Raw genomic sequence first — 22,667 nt, 5'->3', positions numbered from 1 at the left:
GCCGAACTCGACCCTAATCGCTCCACATTTATCCTGTCACTTATCTCCTTAGGAGCCTTCTCCTCCTCCGGGATCGGTAGGAGTACTTTACTCTACAGGTAGTATCCGTACTAAATCCATTTCGACATAATAGCACATATGCATGAACACAGTATCGATACTGGCTTTTGGGGGCGCCAGGCTGGTAAGCTCTCCAGTGCACTGTGTAGCATCTCGTTGATCAATGCAGGGAGACAAAAATCGTGGCGTTACAGCGGGCAGTGGTAATGATAAATGCCCGGATTGTAGTTTTAACAGGCGAGGGGAGAGAGACGGTCAAGGGTCTAGTAGGGAACTATTCAATTGAGAACAAGAAATGAGCACTAGTGTACATACGAGTAGTGAGTGGGTGTACATATTTAATCCATAACTGAGTATCTGACGGCCAGTCCTCTATACCATTAACCGTTCAGGGGCTGCTCAGCCTTGCGGTGGAGGTCCCACTACCTATATCCTCGTGGAAGACTGACTCCATTGCTAGTGTTCTAAGATGGTAGTAGTATTTGTCACGACAGAACCCTTCCTATGCATACCTCGGCCGCTTGGATAGCTAATCCACTCAATATGCAATATGTCGATCACTTAACCCCTCGATGCTCTTACTTCCCGCGGGTTCTTATTCTCGCCTCCAGACCGTCAGCACACCCAAAAGGACCAGGATCCCATCACTCTTGAGGAGCAAAGCCTCGCTCTGTATCAAGCTCATGAAGGTGAGGTAAGGTGAGATCACGTGCAATAATTACACCGAACCCGTACCCGCTTGCCGTACGTAAGAACGAGGCGAGTTGCAGCATTAGTGGGAGTATCAAGCGGGTATTCGTAAGCAATAGGCCAGGCATTCTGCCGAGAGTCTAGACTTTTAACCTCCTTGAATACTAACTCACGTTAGTAACTGTGGTGGTGAGGTTGTGGGGGCTTCGTAATACTGTTAGTACTTTATTATATGTACATTCTGCATGGGGAACTCCCCTCGGTCCTCTGCAATCTTCATCCTTTCCCTCCCCCCCAATGGCTGCCCAGAACCCTCTCCCGCGCTTGCACTTTGTCGACGAAAATGATCCCGAGAAGCGGCACAAGTCTCGAGCGCATCTCGCGAGAGAGTTGCACCGGATAAAGCGCCAGCGCCGGAAAGTCGACCCTTCGAACATCGCCATCGCTCCCGTCAATGTACGACTCGACCAGTTCAAATGGCCCGTCGACGTGGTGGTCAAGGCAGCCTGTCCGCCGACGGTCGAGCTCCCTCTCCATCTCCTGGCAACGGCCTCAGACCGGTGTCTCTTCCATCACTGTATGTAACTAATACCTCCACCGCCCTTAGGCTCGGTGCGACTTCTAAAACCTGCCGCATAGATGCAACCGTGATGCCGGAGCTGTACAGAGCACGCTGGAAACACATGGGCAACGCCATTGCCGTCAAAGACTTGTTCCAGCTCTACTGCCGTGACGAGGTGTCTTTTCGAGCCATGCTGTTTGACGCGGCCACTCATCGGTCAGCCCTTCGGGGCATACCAGCTCCGCTCGAGTACGAGAACAGTCTTGTGCGAAGTGTCAGGTCCAATCTGCACACTCTCAATACAGGCGTCATCTTGGGCACGGTCCTTCTCTGCAGCCTCAAATGTATGGAAGGGTCGGACGGTACTTCACACTGGCTCGCGTTCCGGGAGATGGTGATGCTCCACGGCGGGTTGTCTTCCTTCAAAGGCGACTATCTCATGTTTACCAAGCTCGTCTGGACCTTCGTGGCCCTGCCCGGCCCTCTGACGGGATTTGACTTCGGACCCGGTCTAGATACTGGGCTTAAGAACCTCAACGATCTGCTTCGGAGCCGTCAAAAGGCCCTGGTTAACCTGCTACCTACTTCCGAGGCAGAAATGGACCGCCTGTCAGATTTGAAGAGGGTCAGGGCGTTCCAAGCTTCAACACTGAAAAAGCTGCTTGAGACGCCGCCCACTGCAGAATTTCCTACCGACCGCAACTGCCGTCTGGCAGTGATCTTGTTCCTCACATCCGCGCTCATGCTCCACGGAGACTTTGATCCGGCGACGGATTCGTGCATCGAGGCCATCAGCCAGCACCTCGAAGTGGCACGAGACGACGCATCAATATCGCCAGTCCATCTGATGTGGTTCTTGGTTCGACTGACCATTTCGGCGTCTATCGGTGAGAGGTACGCAGAGATCTGGATCGGAGTCATACGGATGTTGGCAGCGTTCCACCGACTGGCGCCGCCCATACAAAATGCCACCGAAAAACTGCTTTTCACGTCCCTAGTAATGCCGGAGATATTCGAACAGATCCCAACTAGCTGGGGATTGGATGGAGAACTACGGATCGATAATGCAGATCCCATATGCCGGGACCTGCACCCGCGATCGGTCCCTGCAGAATGTTTCTGCGAGCTCCTCTGGATCACAGCACCCCCGGATGAATAGCCCTTTTTCTTTCCCTGCCGCTCGGTCTTGTCTTTCATCGTTGATGCATTGGGTAGAGCGAGGAGCATAACAGTCTCTATGTCTTTGGGATTATTGAGTAGTATAGTACCTGCTCCTTTACCCCAAAAAAGGACCGTATCTTTGGATCATGACCTCTGGGAGCACGAGACAGTTCATTCAATCACATGCGTTCGCTAGCAAGCAAGCACCGGAATCCTCGAGCCTCTTGTGGGCACCAATCAGCCCAACGTGTAATTAGGTGGAGTCGGCTCAAAAGGACTGCCGAATGCTCACCCTGCAAACATCGGAGGAAATTTGTATACACTTTTCGCCTCGCGACAGCCACTCAGACGCCAGGCGTCGAAGCTGCTTAGTAACTGACTCTGATCCCTACTACACCGGGAGTCTATTCTATCGCAACGCAGCCGCGGATCGGGGGTATACAGACTTCTTCGGCAAATTGTGGGGGATGACGTCTTGTTAATACCCGATTGGGAAGGTGGTGCCCCTCCATTCCCAAACAGGGCTTAGGACTCTCGCTTGAGGGTGGGTTCGCAACTCCTTCGCCAAACCTGAGACTCGGTGGACGAATACGAGGTATATTCGGCAGCATGCTGCGGCATTTGAGGGATAAAGCTTGTCAATTCCTCTCGCGCCCTACAGCTGGATGGGAGCCGGGGAGAAGAGAAGAAGCTGCGTTCTGTTTCTCATCAATTTTCTCATGCTGTTGACGATGGCAGAGGTGCGTGGTATAATAGGTTGTTCGAATGCTAACACAGGAAGATAATACGGTTGCCAAATTGTGAGACCGGTCGCTGGTAGAGCATCCTTCGAGGAGGCCCGGCCTCAATGATCCCCACGGTATGATTTCTTTTCAGGAGTGTCGGAGGTCTAGATTGGAGTCGATCTCGGTATAGCACATATCTCACTGTCGTTCGTTACACAGATTTCTAGGAGGTCCATCAATCTGACGACTCTTCGGAGTGTCCACACATGTGGGAAGGTGAAAGGCTGTGTTCCCGCCGGTGTTTGGGGACGCGAAGCTGACAAGATATCTGACAGCCTATGTATGTTCCATGAACCTGCTTCCGTCGCTCGATCTAAGGGGTGATGTTAATCCGCCATCACACAGGGGATTCACATGAGACTCGGCAAATCCGTCGCTTCGGAGGATCACCCCAACAATTTGCAGGAATACCGCTGATGATCTCCACGCATGATCAACATCTTGCACCGAGGGTGCCTGGTCGTGGCGGAGTACGCGCTTCTAGGCTTCGAGGCACGAGAATGGATAGTCATTGGGAGTAGTGCCTTGGTGTCCCGCCGTTCCCGTCCCCGGGGAAGCCATGCTCCTCGTCTTAGCCGCGGAAAGCGATTTCTTTCCTGTTCTGACCGATATACTCCCCACAAAGGCCCCCATGCGCTCATGGACGTGCATTTCAAGCACCATGCCGATGCATTTCTGACTAGGCGTTGTCGAGGGTGCGATGGAGGTTTCGAGTAACACATCTTGATCTAGACGAGATGGATGGGTTTGTTGCACGACGAACACGAGAATTGCATCGGACACCTCGGTTGAAGGTGGTGAAGCCAGCGTCAGCGTCGGCTAGTTTCCGATTTTTGGAGGAAGCGGCGACTCGAGTCGCTAGGGTTACGCACGGGCCACGTCAAGAAAAGAAGGAGAGAAAAAAGCAACAAGCTTTCTACCAGACACGCTGCATCAGTGGGTCGGGCTAGGATTGTCTCACTGAGGTTCTAATACGTGCACGGGTTTCTCTTCGTCTCCTGGTCTGTGGGTCGATGCGCTGATCCCAAGCTCCCCAGCTCGCACAATGATGTTCTCGAAGATCGAAGACCAGGTGGACCGGAACACGTGTTCGAGGCAGCAAGACCTTGGGATAGTGAGCTGGCCATCCTTGCCGCAATGGCTTTATTTCTGGTTTGACACGAAAGAGAGGCCCAACTGTGCGCACGCGCGACGTTCTCTGCCACAAGTGGTCCCCTTTCATATTGAGCTTAGGCGACTTATGCGGCCAACGGCAAACAACAAGCAGCTGCGTGGATATGACCTGCAGAGCCGCAGGCGTCTGAGACACCTGGCAAATGGGAATTTTGGTTCGATTGGTCAGGCAATGACTTCCCCTTAGGCGAACGAGGCTTTTGATTGGTGGCCCCAATTGAATGAGGCAGCCACTGGCGAGGGGTTTGAGGTTCCCTGTTTACTTCATCATTAGAATCAGGTACACAGGCTCTCATAGTCTGGAAATAACATAGTTCATACTGCAACGCCTGCAGGCAGGGAGGTATCGGAGAAAGGCTAGACCTGTCATACCTGTGCGAGGGGGTTCTCGCTTGGCCTATTTCGTGAAGTCGCTAAGATCATAGCCTGAGCCGTCCGTGTCATCCATTTGAACCATCCTTTTCGCCAAGGTGCATGCTCCTCTTTTTACCCGCGCCCAGGATACCAACTCCACGCCACGAACAGACAACCGAGTGTTGATATAAAGTACAAAGAGATACAAAGCCCAGCTAGATATACAAAACAGAGCAACCCAGAGCGAAAAACACAGTAAAGTGAAACACATCATCATATGTGCATGCTTCTCCGCTTCTAGGTCTGGGTGATCCATCCCTCAAAAGAGGCTGAAGCCTCAACACTCAAACACTCAGTCGACAACAGAGGTCAGGTAGATTCAAACCCTAACAATGGCTCGTCGTGTTTCTTTGATAGAGATAGATAGCATCGCTTCTGGTGTCGAACGAGGTGGTCCCTCCGTTTGTAGGTCTTTCCGCACGAACAGCTGACAAGATCTGAAGGCTGTGACGGGGCGGCATGAACGGCCATCAAGTGGCGTTCGAGGGTTCGAGGGTCGTTTTTCAGAACAACGTCACAGCCTTGAATGTGACACTTTTGGCTCGTGTGATTTTCTAGATGTTTCCTACGATTTGTCAGGGCGTACATCACCGTTGTCGCGGAGTTGACATGCTCACTGAAAACGTTGTGCCTGGAGAGAGTGCGAGCCAAAGCATTGTCCACAATGCGGGCATTTGAGGGCCGAGGGCGCAAGAAAGCTATCCGGAGGGTGGACTGGCGGGTTGGCCTGGCCTCTTCGAGGCCCCTGTGAAGATACGCTGGAGGGGACATCCACAACAGGCCCAGCCGACCGATGAGGAGTCGTTGGCGGAACGCAAAAGCCTCTCTCGGCTTCACTATGTCCTTTGGCTCGCATCTCGGAAAGAAAGGTCTCTCTGCTTTCGCTGCTGGACACTGCGGCGAATGGAACTGTTGTGTCATCGTTGCAGGAAGGAGTAGTGGGTTTGTCCAGGGAGAACACTGCTAACCATGGACAGTCGCAACGACAAGCAATCCCAGGAAAGCTTTGGCAGGCCGTGCAAAAGTCGTCAGCCAAGAACTTCTGGTCGATGGTCTCGTCAAAGAATTTCAGGTATTCATGATCGTCGTTGGTGGGAGGGACGCTGTCGAGAGATTCGACCGAGTCACGCTGAAACGCATGAAATTCCTGGCACGTGGGTATCAAAGAATTGTAGGGCAAATGCAGATCATGCGGACCGTCATTGGTGAAAGGATCACCGAGACTGCGCGGTGGTGAGGTCGAACGTTCGCTATTATCCATATTCTCAGTGAAGAACGCGAACCCTCCCACATCGAGGGATCAGAGGGGATTTGAAATACCTTCGAGCCTACATCTGACGAGCAAGGCAGTTCAATGTTTTCAGAACTTGAGAGGAACTTGTTCTGCTGCGTGAAGGCCGCATGTTGCAGAATGGGGCCAGTGTCATGACTGACGGGTCCAATCAGCCTGAGGCAGGCTCACCTGCTGTCGTGCGACGACATGATGAAGAATAACTAGGGCTTAATCGGCTAGAGCCACAAACCTGCCCGATATCCGCCCTCTGATAAATCCTGTCCGATCTACTTCCACCCCTCCACTAATAATTGGTACATATGGCCGAAAATTGGATTCACCGTTCGTGATCGTGTTCGTGGCATGACCCGCCAGGCACAATTCTGGGTCCACTGGGGCCGCTGATAAACACCAGAGAACATTGCCAGGCGCTCTGCAACTGCATCACGTCTGGCGAGTAGCGAGGATGAGGGCGTGGTCGATTACCAGAGATGAACCAGGGGAATTCGCGACGCCTAACTCGGACTATATGTATCCTTTGTCGTATGTCCGGACAACAGGGCACAGGCGGATGAACATGTCAGGCGGCGCAGTGAAAATGCTCTGAAGCAGCATTTATATAAGCTGGGCGGATTTGTCTCGCCACATGGGTCTGTCTTCTTCTTCTTCATCTTCTTCATCGTCGGGACCTCTGCTTGATTGAACCTTCCGCTGGAGAATCGATTCACCCTTTAGAGCTAGCTTGAGAACCGTGGGCAAGTCAGGTATGATGACGTTGAAGACGACTTCACCAGAAGAAACATTGACGAGCCGGAACACCACGCGCACCACCAACACGATCAGGGAGCCGATGGCTGAGGACCCCTCCCCGATGCAACGGTTCCTGGCTGAAGATGGCCGTGACCAACCGTGGCATAACCTCAGCCCTGTCATCACCAATCATGTCACCTCCACGTCTTCCAAGAGAAGCTCCTCGGCAGCGGCGGCAACCAACGGCTCGACTTCCAAGGACACCACCTCCAAAGTCCAAACAGAGGGCCATCGCCACGACGAACGCCAGGAGAGGCCGTCCATGGTCCATGATCTGAAGTACATCGGCCACATCTTTGCACGCAGTGAAAGCCACGAGAGCACGAGACGTTTGCTGGTGGATGGTTAAGCAAGGCTGGCAATGGTGGAGCAGAGGTTGATACAAGTCTATCCAGGCCAGCATCCCGACCCATGACTGAACCCGAACATCATCTTTGGTCCCCGGTACCTTTTGTTGTTCTTCGCCACGCCGAGTTGAACTCTTCCACAGGTTCATGCTGCCATGTTACGTTCCATTGGATGTATGCCTTATCAATACATATGTTCTCCACAATAGCAACTGAAACCCCACTACCTCGACAGTCTAAAATGACATTGCCCCGACTGAAAGAGCTGAATATCAATGCCACCACTCCTCGGGCAAGCGACCCATGTCTTCAGCGAACGTCGTTCCTCAATGACTCGTTAGTATATTAGATGCATCGTAGCCTCGTGCCGTTCAGCGTCCTGCCATGCGGCGGGTCGTCTCCACCAATATAGTTCGGCTTAATTGTCCACGCCAATGTGAACATTCTTCTCCCCTTCCGGGAGGACCTGCTTCTCCTTCTCCCCCTTTAAATGGGGAAGTTCCGCTGCTGCCTCCGCAATGATAGCCAACGCACGCTGGATTTCCTCCTCTGTGATGACTAGGGGTGGGGCAAGACGGATGATGTTTTGGTGCGTAGGTTTTGCCTGTCATGCACGGTTAGCCTCGCCGCACCTTGGAGAACCACAACGCGGGGGGATTGAAACTCACTAGTAATCCTTTCTCCTTCATCAACATACACAAATCCCACGCACTGTGTCCGTTCGTCTTCGCCTCATCAATGACAATTGCATTCAGCAGTCCCTTACCCCTGACCGTCTTGATCAACTCCGAGTTCAAATCTCTTAGTCCGTCACGGAAGATTTGTCCGAGTTTCTCTGCCCGTTCAGTCATCTTCTCGTCACGGACGACCTCAAGAGCGCGAATGGCAACTGCACAACCCAGCGGGTTGCCGCCGTATGTGGAGCCGTGTGTACCGGGTTCGATCGTGAGCATCACATCTTTGCGGCCGAGAACGCACGAGACCGGGTACATTCCACCAGAGATGGCTTTACCGAGGAGAACAAGGTCGGGCTTAATTCCGGCCCATTCGTGGCAGAGAAGCTTCCCCGTGCGGGCGATACCTGTTTGGATCTCGTCGCAGATGAGCAGCACATTGTGTTTATCACACAGTGCGCGAAGCTCAGTCAGGTAGCTGTCGTCAGGGACCACAATGCCGGCTTCACCTTGAATTGGCTCCACGAGGAATCCCGCAATCTTGTCGCCGTGGGATTCGAATGCCGCGCGGACGGCCGGAATGTCATTGTAGGGGATGACTTTGCCCGTCGCTGGAGAGATGCTGCCGACACCGGGCAGATAGGGGCCATAGTTGTCGCGAGATTCGGGGTCCGTGGACATGGAAATGGCAGAAAACGTCCGCCCGTGGAAGTTCTCCGCCACGCTGAGCACGATTGCCTCGTCATGGGGTATGCCCTTGGATTTATATCCCCATTTCCTGGCGATCTTGACTGCTGTCTCCACCGCCTCAGCACCAGTATTCATCGGCAAAACCATGTCGAAGTTGAAGTACTTGGTGACAAACTCTGCGAAACGGGGAAATACGTCATTGTAAAATGCCCTCGAGCTCAGGGTGAGTGTCGAGGCTTGTTCAACAAGGGCTTTGACCAGTTCGGGGTGGCAATGGCCCTGATTCACGGCAGAATATGCGGACAGGAAGTCCAGATATTCTCGGCCTTCTGGGTCCCACACAGTCGTTCCCAATGCTCGGGCGAAGACAACCGGCAGGGGGTGGTAATTGTGGGCGGCATACTGGTGCTCGGCGTGTATGGCTTCATCGGAAGTTGAAGCGTGGTACTTTGATCGGTCAGGAGTACCAGCTGGGTGAAATGCGGGAGCGGTCGCTTTCAGCTGAGTGCCGGTCGTCTGGCCATTCACCTTGGTGATACCGTTGACGCCATCACCATTGGTTGCTGATGGTGCCATTGTTGACGGGGAGGGGCTAATTGTAGTTCTTGATATTCTGGATCGAGGCTGCGCTAATTGGCCACCGGTTTGGTCTTGTACTGAAAGATGTCAGATGGATTTGATCATATATAGCCTAGCAGGAGTAAAGCAATTCTCGTCTCTTACATAGGAATGTCGGGGCAAAATGATTTAAGTAGTGCCCTGGATTATGAGGTCCACTCACGTTAGGTCATGTGCAGAGATTTTCCACTTGGAACTCACTTGTTGCTATACCCCTAAGTGCAGGTGTATCCTTAATGGAGGGCCACTTAAGCCTGTCGAAGGCCTGACCCGCAGTGGTGGATAGCGAATCGAGTGGATGGGGACGACGGTTGGATGTTTGAGAAGCGTAATGGGATATGCAAGGGCAACTAGAAGAGGCGACACAGTGAGCGAGAGCCGAGAGGTCGTCGAGGGGCAAGTGGGCTGGTTGGTGGGCTGATCACGCTGATTTCTCAACCCTGTAAGGTCAACTGCGGGCTAGGCTCACTACTAGGCGTGGGAGGTGTCGCGCCCAGGCCAGCCGTCGCTTTCCACTGGCAACTCGCCTACCCCCAAACCCGCACTTACTCTAGACCTCATGTCAACAGAATCAGAGACCGCACTCTCCAACCTTGATCAAAACAGACAATGGCGACGCTCAAGGGGCCTGGTGCTCCTCAAACACACGATGGCTCCGGCCTGCGAATTGCCATCGTGCACGCCCGTTGGAACACCACCATGATCGAAGCCTTGGTCGGCGGTGCAAAGAAAGCCATGCTGGCCCAAGGCGTGAAAGAGGAGAACATTGTCATCGAGTCGGTGCCTGGGTCGTACGAGCTTCCCCTGGCGGTCCAACGGATCTATGCGGCCTCTCAAATACAGAGCACGGCGAGCGCAGTCGCAGGTGGCATGGGCAGTCTCGCCAGCGGGATTGGAGACCTTCTGGGAGGAAGCAACTCGACAACAGACCTTCAGGGAAGTCTACAGCCAGGCCCGCCAGAGCCTGAGAAAAAAGATGTAAAAGGACTGAAGCATACATTTGACGCCATAATAGCCATCGGGGTGCTCATCAAAGGCGAGACCATGCACTTCGAATACATCGCCGACGCTGTGAGCCACGGCCTGATGAGAGTACAACTGGACACGGGTGTCCCAGTCATCTTTGGTCTTCTTACAGTTCTGAACGAAGGCCAGGGTCTGGCTCGGGCAGGCCTAGAAGGAGGCACAGGCAAGGAGGCCAAGGGACATAACCACGGAGAAGACTGGGGCAACGCAGCTGTCGAACTTGGAGTGAAGAGAAAGGGTTGGGGAGAAGGCAAGATTGCCGGAACCTGATCTAGGCTGCCATAGCCTATCTGCTCCTGTTGGTCTTTTGGAGTATCACACACCCGGAAGTCTCTCCAGTGTCAAGACTTGGTATGCGAGAGACGTAGAAAAGCCACAAAACTAGATATCCGCGCCGCTCGTGGGTTTCCGCCTCTTTTGTTTTTCAACGAGAAACCCCATCGACGTGTCTCCAACGCCGGTAATGCTACAGTGCTGGAAAAGGCGAGATCAATCAATCCTGCATGGCATCCTCCTCCTCGTCTTCGTCGTCTCCCTCCAGGCTCTTCTTGGCTGCTTTCTCGGCCTCGTCGAGTAACTCTTGCGGTACCTGTTCGTGTCGGCCTTTTGTAGGGCCGTCAAGGCTCGAGATCCAGGTCATCTCGAGTTCGAATTCCTTGTCTTTCGAGTCTTCATGGGCCACGTAGATGATCCTAGCAGCTTCCATGACGGCTTCTTTGAGAGTGAGGGCGCAGGTCGGTGAGCCAAGATCAAGCTTTTCCAGTTCAGCTTTGGCAGCCTGCCGCCCTTTGCCTGTGGCAGCACCATAATAGCCCTGAGAACCTGTCAGCACCGTTGTTTCAAAACCATTCCTGTTGACCTACCCAGTATAGCCCACTAGGCTCGATCATATAAAGTCCCGGGCCACCTCGTTTGACAGCTTCGCCTTCGGACTTGCCACCAGCACCGGTCCCGGGACCCTCTCCGACCTGCCCGTCTACACCATGTTCCGCTTCAGAATCCCAGCCTCCCAAGATGGCTGTCACACCAAAAGGCCGTACGCTGGAGTACAAAGTGTATGCCTGCACGTAACCCCCTACTCTTGACGCCAGAGCATGGATGGGAATGGGGGCTTTGTATGTTTGTCTCCAACTACTAGCCTCGTCTCTCGCTCTGCTGATGAGGTGACGACCGTCTGGTAATAATCCGGAAGTCACGATGCCGGCATTACGGTCAACCGTGGATATTCTCTTGTTGGAGCCAGGCTTCAAGAGCTTTGAGGTAATGATCTTCTCGCATGCTAGAACCACTCCATGCTTGGTCCGAATGCCGACACACGTCCCGCCATTTTCCACCGCTTTCACAGCGTATTCGACTTGGAAGTTTCGTCCATCCGGAGAGAAGACAGAGTTGGAGAGATCATAGCCTGTACCTATCGACGTCTACAGAATGGACAGTCAGTATTTTGTGAGAGCTTGATGGGACCATAAGTGCCATACCATTGCAACGGGATAGCTGGGGAAATTTCCTGCTGTTTGTATGAAGGTTGTGAGCTCAGGGCAGAGTCTCAGCTCAAAGGAGCGTGGGCAAGATTGCTTTTGGGATTGGAAATATCGAGAAGTTGAGTATACAGTGAGAACTTCTGCTGTCACGACCAGACTTCATTGATTGCGACGCAGGCTCCCCAGAGCCGCGCCATTCCAGATGTCGAGCAGCGATCCCAAAGGAGCCTAGCCTCTGCCAAGGCGCGCCTCGGGAGTTTTTGGCGTGTTTGGGCAGCAGCGACCGCTACGTGTCATCAGCAACTTCCGACTCGGTCATGTGTGCTGCCTCCTTCCAACTTCCCACCATCGTCAACCTTCAGCCTCCTCTCTATCTTGACACTCTACAGCTTCTCAAAGACACCTCTCAGACCCCCTTTCTCCACCAGGCGGCCCTCACGCTTTGATGCTGAGCTGAGTCACCGCCTTCTGTAAACCGACCGACTCGCAAAACCACTTTACCAAACCCTTTTTACCCCGCTCCTCTCCTCCCCTTGACCTCGTCCTCTTCCCTTGACTTCGTATCTCTTCACAAACAGATCAACAGCTTCTTAACTTCAGGCTGCCTCAGGACCGGAGCAGCAAATTCCCTCAGGACTGGACCTCTGGATCCAAGGCCGCTCTTTGTTCTGGACTCTGGACCATCGACCTACTTGGAATTCTTTCGCCGGTTCCGGACACTGGACCTGCTCCCTGGACTCCCTGGAGCTTCTATAGCAGACTTGTGTGTTAGTTAGTACAATACGAATTTGAAGCCTAAATCCCAGAATTTTTGCTTCCTCTTCCCTGCCTGGTTCTCGTTTTGCAGACAAGGATCTCTAACCGCTGGTGTTGTTATCAAATCTGAAGCCAACCATGGCGTCCGCTTTTCACAGGTGCCAGCATTGTGGCTACGAGACAGACCTCTCCAACAATCTGGCAGCCTTTGAAGAGAACCCTCATTGCAGACAGGTTTGTCCGGGTCCAATCCTCGTTCATGACCTTCTGATTCTTTGCCCTAGTGCGGACTATCGGCGTTCGAGAGCGATATCAAGATGCAGGACGACCTGATCAACATGATGACCCGCAATCTGCATCTCGGCCCTCTCCAGTCTCCGCCAGACATGTCCATGCCTCCGACCCCCCAAGTCGTCCCGCAGTCGACGCCAATCACGTATATCACACAGCACTATCATCACTCAGCCCACCAGGCACCACCTGATACTCCTGTGTCGACCACCCTCGAACGATCTGGCATCAACGCCTCGGCATTGTTTCCATCCCAATTGCAGTTGTTCAAGAACGCAGAGCCTGAACAGAGGCTGAGGTTGATAGAACTTTGGCAAATCGCCCCTCCAACGTACGGCAGCCAGATGCACCCTGATGACCTGGCAAATTGGCCGCAAACAAGCATGGAAAGAGAAGAAGAAGCCGCCAAGTATCGGTTGCAATTGGTGGAACAAGAGAAGTTGAAGAATCTATGCGCTTTGCCCGTCGGTGGGGTCAGACAGACCGCCGAGCCTTATATCCTGCATGGCTATCAGGCACAGCCAAACCCAAGAGGAGTGACAGCTTCGACGGAACTTGGGCCCCTCATGATGAAGGAGGAGGAAAACTACAAACAATTGAAGGACCCGGTATACAATAGCAGAGAATGGTGGCACCTGTCGGATGACGAGCCTATGGAACATCAATACGGCATGCTGCAGCAGATGTACAGTTATGGAATTGATTATTCCGTTGCTAGACGCGGTGATGGGGATGCCGAGATGTCTTGAGTGACAGTTGAAAGGGAACGGCATGACGTTGGCGTGGAAGACTGCTTGGGATGATTGATCTTACAGTTGCATAGATTGGATGTAGATACTGATCGACCTCGTTCATTTGTTCAGTGGGAATTGCACATATGCAGACAAGCATGACTTGAGAGCAACAATTCAGTCGTCGAGTGTCCCATGTGCTGGTAGACGAGATCTATTATTCGCTGGACCATTTCCCAGAAAGGGGTTCTTGGAACCGCAGCCAGTTATTATGTAATTGCGGCAAGCGCAGATGGACGAACAAAGCATAGCTCAGATCATACCACTGCAGTGCGGCAAGAGACCTTGGTAATCATTCTGCAAGGACTCAAAGGATCGACGCTGCATTAAGTCGTCGCAATGAGTTGACGTCTCCTGGGATCCCTCGAGTCGATCAATTTCGAGTTCCTCAACCTGTAACTTCACCGTCGGTCACCCTCCGCTCCGCATGTCGTGAAGTCCGGCTCGACTCAGTTTTCACGACAACCCTATCGGAACCGGCCCCGTCCGACTCGAGATGGCCTCGATGAGCAAGAGAACCCAGGCGCGGAACGAGCGGGAGCTTCACGAGCTGCTCTCCGTGCCCGGCAATTCACAATGCGCTGATTGTGGTGCGAAGAACCCAGCGTGGGCGAGTTGGAGTCTGGGGATCTTCCTCTGCATGCGATGCGCCTCTCTGCATCGCAAATTGGGCACTCATATTTCCAAGGTCAAGTCTTTGAGCATGGACACCTGGTCGACAGATCAGGTGGAGGTGAGCAGAATCTCCATTCCTACTCCGAAGTAGATACACTGACACATCATGCAGAATATGAGGCGCAACGGCAACAACGCGGTGAACAAGATCTACAACCCCAAGAACAAGAAGCCTGACATGCCGCTGGACGTTGATGAAGTCGACTCGGCCATGGAAAGATTCATACGCAAGAAATACCAGGAAAAGAGTCTGTCCGACGGCAAACCGGAACCTCCCCAGCGTGACGACGGTCTATCTTCCAGTTATTCCAGACCTCAGGGAGCAGACATGGATTCTCCTCCACCCCCTCTACCTCCCAAGAAAGGCAAATTCTTTGGTTTTGGTCTTCGCGCCTCGTCTTCCGCCTATACGCTGTCGAAACATGATAAGAAGAAGCATCACAAGGAGCCTCGAGTTGACAGCACATTCCGCATCCCTACCGGAGACTACGATTCGAGGATGGACGATGCACGCTATGAGATGACAGATGCGGAATTGCGTGTGAAGTTGACTACACTGCGAGACATGGGCTTTACCAACGACGACCGCAACACGAGCTTGCTGCGTCGCTTAAATGGGAATGTGGAAAGGACCATTGAGGCTCTGGTTCAACTGGGTGCGAATGAAAATGGCAGTACTACTTCCTCGAGAAAACAGGGCACGATGCCTGCTGCGAGTCAGGAGCCGACCTCGAGACGTCAAGAGCCGTCATACAACCCATTCACTTCCATGACCAACCAACAGACTGTTGGTCTTTCGTTGGCAAAGACTCAAGAACCCTCGACTCCAACCAGTGCTGCAACTTATAGTAGCAATAACCCCTATGCTCAGCCAAATCGCAGCCCGCCTCCGCCCGAAACAGGGCTCGAACAGTCCTTTCAATCCCTGCAAGTTTCTCAGCCCTTGTTCCCTCACAGCACTGGGGGGTATCCGAGCCAACCTGCTCCTATACAGGATCCTCGCTTCCAGTATTCAATGACACCTCCAGTGACCTCGACGCAATTCCAACAAGGTCCTGTGGCATCCCCAGCGGCGATTCCTGTCGTCAGCAATCCGTTCTTCCAGCCGGCCTCTGTGTCAGCTCAGTCAATGGGGAACAACCCGTTCCTGTCCCAGGTGCCTCCGTCACCTTCATCAAACCCCTTCTTGAATTTGCAGTCACCCGGACAAACTGCACAAATGCAACTTCGACAAAGCTCGCTCCCGGCGAATCTCAATCCCTTTGGGATACCACCCTCGCAGTCTTCGCCCCCCCCAACACAACCACAAGACCTGTTCGGTACTGCTCCTCAAAATCAGCCCCAGCCGAACAACCCTTTCCAACAGCAGCAGCAGCAGCAGCAGCAACAGTCTCAAGTTTCGGGTCCTTCTGCATCTCAAAATCAATCTCCTTACGCCAATTTCCAGTACAACCAATCTCAGACACAACCTCAACCGCAGACACAAGCGCAAGCGATGCCGGGGTCAATGCCTCAATTCCAGCAACAGTCATCATACTCCCAACCACAATTCTCTCAGCAGCCTCAACAGTCTCTGATGCCCCAGCAAACTGGTCGCTACGACAAGAGTTCAATTTTGGCACTATACAATTATCCGCAAGCCGCTCTTCAGCCACTGGCTTCAATCCCAGAACCTGCGTCCGAACAGCAACAACAGCAACCCCTACAACAGCCGCCTCAACAACCAGTCTCATATGCTCCATCAGGGGACATCTTTGGCAACAGTCACATCTCGCCAGCGAAACGTAGCGCTACTATGCCTGTTTCACTGTCGAACATGCATTCCGCCGGGGGCAGTGGAAACCGAAATCCATTCATGACCAATGTCACCGACGCTAACATGAGTAATATCAATGCCAATGGGGCTGTCAATCCTTTTGTTGGTGGCGGGCCCAGTCCATTTGGATCTCCTCCGCCAGGCCCGGCCCAGGTTCAGAACCAGAACTTTGGACAGAGTTTTGCGGCGCAGCAGCCCTTTGGGCAGGGGATGAACATGCCCAATGGCATGGGTGCCGGAGTGGGAGTACAGAGGCCACAGCAGGGGATTGCCGCACGGCATGCCAGTGCAGAGAGCATGAGTATCAACAATTTGGAAGCGGGGAGGCATAGTCCCGATGCATTTGCGAGTTTGAGCGCGAGATATATGAGATGAGACATGTCACGACGGCGGGGCGGGACGAGGTCAGGCGAATTATGGCCAGAGTCGAGTCACTTGGGGGAAAAGCGGGCAGTAATATTACATGGGGTTTTCTTCCATCTCAAGTACTTAAGATAATTTTCGACGTGACAGTTGAGGCTGGCTGGCTGGCTGGCGTTCTGTGATTCCGCGACAAGAAAGAATGAAACAGAAAAGAAAAGACGAGGCAGCATCACGATTTTCGCAGCCTGCGCGCAATGTATTGGCTCATTTCCTATTTATACACAGTATCGTATGCACCCTATCCTACCCTGCCTTGGGCGGTGGGAGAACTCTTACGTACAGTATGCGGTCGGTCGGTCGGTGGACGTGGTTCACTATTACCTCGCTCGCCTCACTCGCCTCGCCCTCTAACACATACATGCTGGAGATTGAGTTGCTTATCTGGAGCAGAACTGGAAAACGGGGGACATGGTGATGATTGATTGGTTGATTGATTGGTTCACTCTCTCACTCACTCGACAGGCCCACGTGTAGGATAGATATGTCGTGGCACACACAGGTCGAGAAGGCTCTATCTGGCCCTACGTAGGTAGATCTGCTCGCATATGTGGGGTTCAAGTCCGTGCTTCTCACGACAAGGACAAGGACAAGGACAAAGACGTTGGTGGTGATTAATGGCTGGTCGCTGCTGGGTGGATGGAGGCCACTCAGTCTCCCGGCGCTCTGACTTTCCAGAACGGTTTCTCGACAACCCTCCTGAACGGCTCCTTTTTCCTTTTCCCATTGTCTCGCTCCTGGCTTTCATCCCTCGCCTTCTTGTTCTTGCCCTTCGCGGCACCGCCGCCGCCGAGAATCTTCTGGGCGCCCGTCGCGGTATCCTCCAACGCGGATGGGTCGTGGATCGCGTCTTCAACGTCTCTCATCCTGACTCCAGACGGTACGTCCTCCCTTGCCAGAGCTGTCTTCGATTCCTGCTGTCTGGCGGGATCAAGGCACCACACAACCACGTCGCCCTGCCTCCGCCAGTCATCGTGCCAGTGAGAATTGAACAGCCGCATACACTCGCCATACCCGCTTTCCCTGAGGATGACTTGCAATGTGGGTTCCAGCTGTGCAAAGAAAGCAAGGTAGTCGGGCCATGGCTTCCGACCTCGGCCACCGGTGTTCCAGAATTGCTCCGCCCTCTCACTTTCAAGAATATCAGAAGGGATGGTGTCGATCTTGCCGTGTCGATTCGGGGCTGCGAGGATTCCTGCCACGGAGCCAGGAGGTCGAACGGTGCTCTTGCGGAGTGGAGGATGGCGTGACATGTGTTTCTTAACCCAAATTGACGGATTGGCGTAAAATTGGTCTGCTTCATCCAAATAGCTCGATTTCTCAGTCGCATTGAGGTGGAGCGGCGGCTCGCAGGTTAACGCCCAAGCCCGGATTCCCGGTTGTGTCGAGGACGGAGGGTACTGTATATGTGACCGCCAGGGCGTGGAGTGGCAGGGCATGAACATACCAACCGTCATATTCGAGGGAGTGGGCAAGGTGAGATAGGTCATCTCGAACTCGTGACGGAGATAATGGGTCAGATCCACAATGCCGGAGTTGTGGATTTGGGTGATGTAGTATGATATTGTGAGATTCAGGGACAGAATGAGGAGGAAAACCAGTCGCTTTGCCAAGTGAGAAGACGGGGACGAAGTCGTCAGTTGGTGGAAGAAGGACGCGAAGGGTAAGGCGCTTATGATATGCAAAGCTGGTAACAAGGGATAGATGAAGCGCACCTCCTTGTGTGCGATGACCGAGAAGGCCGCTGGGACAAGGAGGCATGCAATAGAAAGAGAGTGGAGTGCATTGCGGCCTCCTCGGGGGATCTGGACAAAATACGCTTCGTTGGAGCTCAAAGATCGAAATAGTCCGATCAATGTGAACGGTAGCACCGTCGTCAGGAGCAGAGGATATCCCTGGGAGACATAATAGTGCCAATCGTTATTGCCGTAGAATGTTGCCAACGATTGGACAACATTGACCTGGAGGAAGTTCAAGGGTGGGAAGACCCAAGCATTGTAGAAAATGCGATCGAGTATGGCCGAAGAGGCCAAGATGATGCTCCCACACAGGATTGTTTCGCGGACGGACACAATGCACTCGCTCCAACTGAGGCCTGTCGAACTCCAGTCCTGGACGAATGTCAGAAACGTGAGGATCATCCAGATCAGAATATTCGTGGGCCGGAGGATTGTCGCCGCTGCAGCGCAGAGCAGCGCCCTCCTCAGTCGAGTCACCTCGTCTGTCGATGTCTTTTCGGCAGCAAGGTCATCCCGGGTGCGGATTCTCTGCTTATCGCGATGGACATCAACTGCATTGCGGTCACCACCATGTGGCAGTGTCCAATGCCAGGGCCAGTTGTGTAGCGCGATGACCGTCAAGGTCGTCTCCAACGAGTTCGAGAATGTCCGGGTCGAACAAAACCATTGCCACGGACTCAAAACCGTCAAGACAAGCGTCGCTAAAGAGGCTGTCGAGTCTTCTCCGTAGACGTAGGACGAAAGTCTCCAGGTGTAGAAATCCGCCGTCGCAGCGAATAGGGCCTGCAAGGTCTTTGGCGCAGCAAGGAGGACTTCTGAACGGACTGGGCTTTGTAGCATCAGACGCTCAGCCACCGAGTCTGCCAGTTGATACCAGAGTCCGAAGATTGCAGGGTGTATCGCCGATCGCAGATGGTTCTTCCACTCCTGTTTGTCCCTCATGAGCTTTCCTTCACTGCGTGTGTGCCGTGTTTCTGTTTATCGCACCCATGTGATCCACGCCCCTCCTTCTTGTCCAAACGCCCACTGCCATGCGGGCTCTAGGGCCTGGAAATATTCATCTGGCTGGAAGAACGTCCTCGTCGTCAAAGCATTGACCAGTCGTAACCCAACTAGGAATAGGAAGACGTTGTGAGCTGCAAGGGAGGGCCATTGTCGTGCAGTGGAAGGAGACGAGGGGCTTGTGCGACCGACGACGACGACGGCCGCTGCAATTTTGTCCGTTTGCAGGACGGCCTTTGCCGTAGGGGACTCATCTACCGACATTTCTTTCCATATGAGAAACCCGAGGAGATAGATATCAAAGAGATTCTGAGGCGCACTGGAAACAGTGAGTTGCCAAACATAACAGTTCGAGATCATCACACAATTTCTCCAAATTCCTCCAACTCAGCCCTACGATGCTATGCTCTCAACAACTCGATATTATCTACTCAATGAAAGGGAGAACAGTGTGAACAGGTAAGTGGCAACGAAATGTCTTGTTCCTCAAACTCCAGGAAGTACTCTCTACCGATATCTCTTTTACGTCCTACAAACAACCTTACTTCCTTTGGCAACATGCCCAGATCGTATCCGGAGACGATCCCTCATAGCGCAAACAGGCATAACAAGCAGATGCTGACTGAGGTTCAATCCCCTTAAAGTTTACTCGACCGTGACAGACTTGGCCAAGTTACGTGGGAAATCCACATTCAATCCCTCTGCGACCGCAAGCCAGTAGGCAATCAGTTGCAGTGGGATGACGTTCAACAAGCCTTGCAAGCAGTCGACCGTCTTTGGCACCTCAATACGCTCGGTCTTGGAAGGGGGGAACTCTGGGTCGTCCTTGTTGCAGATGACGATAGGTCGTCCGCCACGAGCAATCACTGTCATATCGTTAGCTATGATCGTGAGTGAGAGCAAGGTAGTTCTTACCTTGTTGATAAGCGTTCAATGACTTAGGGAAGATGTCGTCTCTAGTCAGGATCATGATGATGGGCAGGTTCTCATCGACAAGGGCCAGAACACCATGTTTGAGCTCGCCGGACATGACTGCTTCACAGTGAAGATATGAGATCTCTTTGATCTTCAGGGCCCCCTCCAAAGCTGTGGAGTATTGGCTGCCTCGGCCGAGCAGCAACAGAGACTTCTGGTTCTGAAGGAACTTGGCGCACATTTCCTTGATCGAGTCGTTAAGTTGGAGGATTTCCCGGAACTGGTCGCTGACTTTGGCCAGGCCATCGATAATCTCGTGGCGGCGCTGTGCCTTGGAAGCGCGGTCCTCACTGAGAGACAGAGCAAACATGATCATGGCCACGAACTGAGAAGTGTATGCCTTGGTGGAGGCGACACCAATTTCAGGTCCGGCGTTGATGTGGACACCACAGTGGGTGAGCATAGAGATGGACGAGCCGACGACGTTGACAATACCCACGGTGAGAGCGCCACGCTCCAAGCAGTAACGAAGAGCCATCAACGAATCTGCAGTCTCGCCGGACTGTGAGACAAACACGCACGTGTCGTCTCGGAAGACGGGGGCTTGTCTGTCGAGGAAATCCGAAGCCAACTCAACTGCAATGGGGATTTCCGTCAGCTCCTCAAAGGCACCTCGGACTGCCATGCAGGAATGATAGCTGGTGCCGCACGCGATGAAGATGAGTCTTCTGCATCTTCGGATGGTGCTCATATACTGTCTCAAGCCGCCCAATGTGACAGTCTTGTTTGCAACGTCCAGACGACCACGCATGGTGTTGACGACCGACTCAGGCTGCTCGAAGATTTCCTTTTGCATGAAGTGGTCGAATTTGCCCTTCATGATCTCCTGAAGCTCGAGCTCGATGGTCTGAATGGCACGCACATTGCTGGTACCGTCATCCTTGGTCAGTCTGTGAATGTTCAGTTGACCATCGTGGATGTGGGCGATGTCGTCGTCTTCAAGATACAGAACTTTCTTGGTGTGCTCCACCAAGGCTGAGGCATCGGACGAGAGGAAGAACTCGGCGGGCTGAGGCATACCGTCGTCGGACAAGAATGCTCGTGATTGCGATCGGTGGAGCAGAGACTTGTCAGGAGGAGCCAGCATGCCGTTGGGTGACAAGAGACCAGCCGTAGACTTCTTGACTGCAACATTGTGGTTTGCGATCTCTGCGGACAAAGCACCGCCATCTTCGGAGTATTCGACGTCCACAAAGTCCACCTTCATCTTCTTGGCCGTCTTGACACCCACCACCAAAGGTGAACCCTTTCGAGCCGCAATGCACTCATGAGGGTAGTGGACAGATTTCATGAGCAAACCAAAAGCTCCCTGGAGCTCTTTGATGATGGCCTTTCCGAGAGTGGTGAAATCAATGTCGGGGTGCTGGTCATATAGGTACTTGGCCAGCTTCGCAATACACTCGGTGTCGGTTTCGGTCTCGAATTTGAAGCCCTTGCCTTCGAGCAAGGCCCTTAACTCCTTGTAGTTTGTGATGATGCCATTGTGGACAACAGCAAACTCCCACTTAGGATCAGATCTGTGACTGGTCAGAGAGGGCTAGCTCTTCATGTGGAATGTGTCTGAACTGACCTGTGAGGGTGGCAGTTGAGTCTGGACGGTTGGCCGTGGGTAGCCCATCGGGTATGGGCAATACCGCAGTGAGAGTCAAAGACCTTGGTCATGTCGACGCCAGACTTTTCAACCATCTCTCGGAGCTTGGCCACCTTTCCCACCTCTTTGAATGCAAAGACCTCATTCTTCTTGTCGCCGTCAACCGCGAGACCGGCTGAGTCGTAGCCACGGTATTCCAGACGGGCCAGACCTGGCAATTCCATGTTAGATGGGCGATTGCTTGGGGAATACGAGGCACGACGTACCGTTGAGCAGGGTGTCAAGAATGAACCTGCGGTCCTTCTCGACCAGGTAATTGATATAGCCAAAGATGCCACTTATGCCCTGTCAGCACATACCTAAGGCTGTGCCAATGGCTGCCGGGGTGTACATACCACATCTTGAAGAGTGTTGCAGCGTGCGGCTGAAGAGATTGATTTCACTTGAGGTGAGAACAGAAGAGAACGTCACAAAGCACTGCCGGAGCCTTGGGTATAAGGTAGTTGGTCCAATCGACGGACAAAGGAAGGGATAGACTCTTGCGGACAACAAAGGAGGGGCGGTCAAGGCAGGGTTGCAAGCAACGACGGGAAGGCTCTGGGTTTGTGGAGTTTGAACAGCAAGATGGAAGCAGTGTGTATGAGAGATAGAGAGAGTGAGTGAGAGAGATCAGCTGGGGGGAATCAGCAAGGTAGTTGTAGCACCGTGAGAAAACAAAAGAGCCAAATTGTCCTCGTTGCTGACAACCAGCGGTATCCCCAGCCAGGGCTGAAATTCAAACCACAACTGCGCACAAAAACGGTGCATGCAAGTCTCGGGCACGGGACGCGCATCAGAGGCGCACCAG

The 22,667-nt window shown here is 53.1% G+C and overlaps 9 protein-coding genes across 9 annotated transcripts; 5 read left to right on the top strand and 4 right to left on the bottom strand.

Moving 5' to 3' along the window:
• Positions 1 to 1,047: 1,047 nt before the first annotated feature.
• AYL99_04324 (hypothetical protein) lies at positions 1,048 to 2,471 on the top strand (the record flags this gene model as incomplete). The annotated part of the gene is made up of 2 exons (XM_018835838.1): positions 1,048 to 1,327; positions 1,390 to 2,471. 2 exons carry the CDS (start codon positions 1,048 to 1,050, stop codon positions 2,469 to 2,471), a joined length of 1,362 nt encoding a protein of 453 aa, XP_018695488.1.
• Positions 2,472 to 6,887: 4,416 nt separating this feature from the next.
• Positions 6,888 to 7,277, top strand: AYL99_04323 (hypothetical protein; the record flags this gene model as incomplete). Its single annotated transcript, XM_018835837.1, has 1 exon — positions 6,888 to 7,277. One exon carries the CDS (start codon positions 6,888 to 6,890, stop codon positions 7,275 to 7,277), a length of 390 nt encoding a protein of 129 aa, XP_018695487.1.
• A 416-nt stretch (positions 7,278 to 7,693) lies between these two features.
• On the bottom strand, positions 7,694 to 9,215 carry AYL99_04322 (ornithine aminotransferase; the record flags this gene model as incomplete). Its single annotated transcript, XM_018835836.1, has 2 exons — positions 7,694 to 7,879; positions 7,944 to 9,215. 2 exons carry the CDS (start codon positions 9,213 to 9,215, stop codon positions 7,694 to 7,696), a joined length of 1,458 nt encoding a protein of 485 aa, XP_018695486.1.
• A 651-nt stretch (positions 9,216 to 9,866) lies between these two features.
• On the top strand, positions 9,867 to 10,553 carry AYL99_04321 (6,7-dimethyl-8-ribityllumazine synthase; the record flags this gene model as incomplete). Its single annotated transcript, XM_018835835.1, has 1 exon — positions 9,867 to 10,553. The coding sequence occupies one exon, from the start codon at positions 9,867 to 9,869 to the stop codon at positions 10,551 to 10,553; it is 687 nt and encodes a 228-aa protein (XP_018695485.1).
• Positions 10,554 to 10,776: 223 nt separating this feature from the next.
• On the bottom strand, positions 10,777 to 11,764 carry AYL99_04320 (hypothetical protein; the record flags this gene model as incomplete). Its single annotated transcript, XM_018835834.1, has 3 exons — positions 10,777 to 11,097; positions 11,147 to 11,704; positions 11,762 to 11,764. 3 exons carry the CDS (start codon positions 11,762 to 11,764, stop codon positions 10,777 to 10,779), a joined length of 882 nt encoding a protein of 293 aa, XP_018695484.1.
• An 894-nt stretch (positions 11,765 to 12,658) lies between these two features.
• Positions 12,659 to 13,560, top strand: AYL99_04319 (hypothetical protein; the record flags this gene model as incomplete). Its single annotated transcript, XM_018835833.1, has 2 exons — positions 12,659 to 12,754; positions 12,805 to 13,560. 2 exons carry the CDS (start codon positions 12,659 to 12,661, stop codon positions 13,558 to 13,560), a joined length of 852 nt encoding a protein of 283 aa, XP_018695483.1.
• A 538-nt stretch (positions 13,561 to 14,098) lies between these two features.
• AYL99_04318 (hypothetical protein) lies at positions 14,099 to 16,468 on the top strand (the record flags this gene model as incomplete). The annotated part of the gene is made up of 2 exons (XM_018835832.1): positions 14,099 to 14,335; positions 14,390 to 16,468. The coding sequence occupies 2 exons, from the start codon at positions 14,099 to 14,101 to the stop codon at positions 16,466 to 16,468; spliced, it is 2,316 nt and encodes a 771-aa protein (XP_018695482.1).
• Positions 16,469 to 17,163: 695 nt separating this feature from the next.
• AYL99_04317 (hypothetical protein) lies at positions 17,164 to 19,518 on the bottom strand (the record flags this gene model as incomplete). The annotated part of the gene is made up of 2 exons (XM_018835831.1): positions 17,164 to 19,179; positions 19,240 to 19,518. The coding sequence occupies 2 exons, from the start codon at positions 19,516 to 19,518 to the stop codon at positions 17,164 to 17,166; spliced, it is 2,295 nt and encodes a 764-aa protein (XP_018695481.1).
• A 381-nt stretch (positions 19,519 to 19,899) lies between these two features.
• On the bottom strand, positions 19,900 to 22,220 carry AYL99_04316 (glutamine-fructose-6-phosphate transaminase (isomerizing); the record flags this gene model as incomplete). Its single annotated transcript, XM_018835830.1, has 5 exons — positions 19,900 to 20,120; positions 20,170 to 21,746; positions 21,800 to 22,031; positions 22,087 to 22,157; positions 22,216 to 22,220. The coding sequence occupies 5 exons, from the start codon at positions 22,218 to 22,220 to the stop codon at positions 19,900 to 19,902; spliced, it is 2,106 nt and encodes a 701-aa protein (XP_018695480.1).
• Positions 22,221 to 22,667: the final 447 nt, after the last annotated feature.

This window comes from Fonsecaea erecta, assembly GCF_001651985.1.
Source record: "Fonsecaea erecta strain CBS 125763 chromosome Unknown Scaff3, whole genome shotgun sequence".
NCBI lineage: Eukaryota > Fungi > Ascomycota > Eurotiomycetes > Chaetothyriales > Herpotrichiellaceae > Fonsecaea > Fonsecaea erecta.
This window is presented reverse-complemented; position numbering and strand designations above follow the sequence as displayed.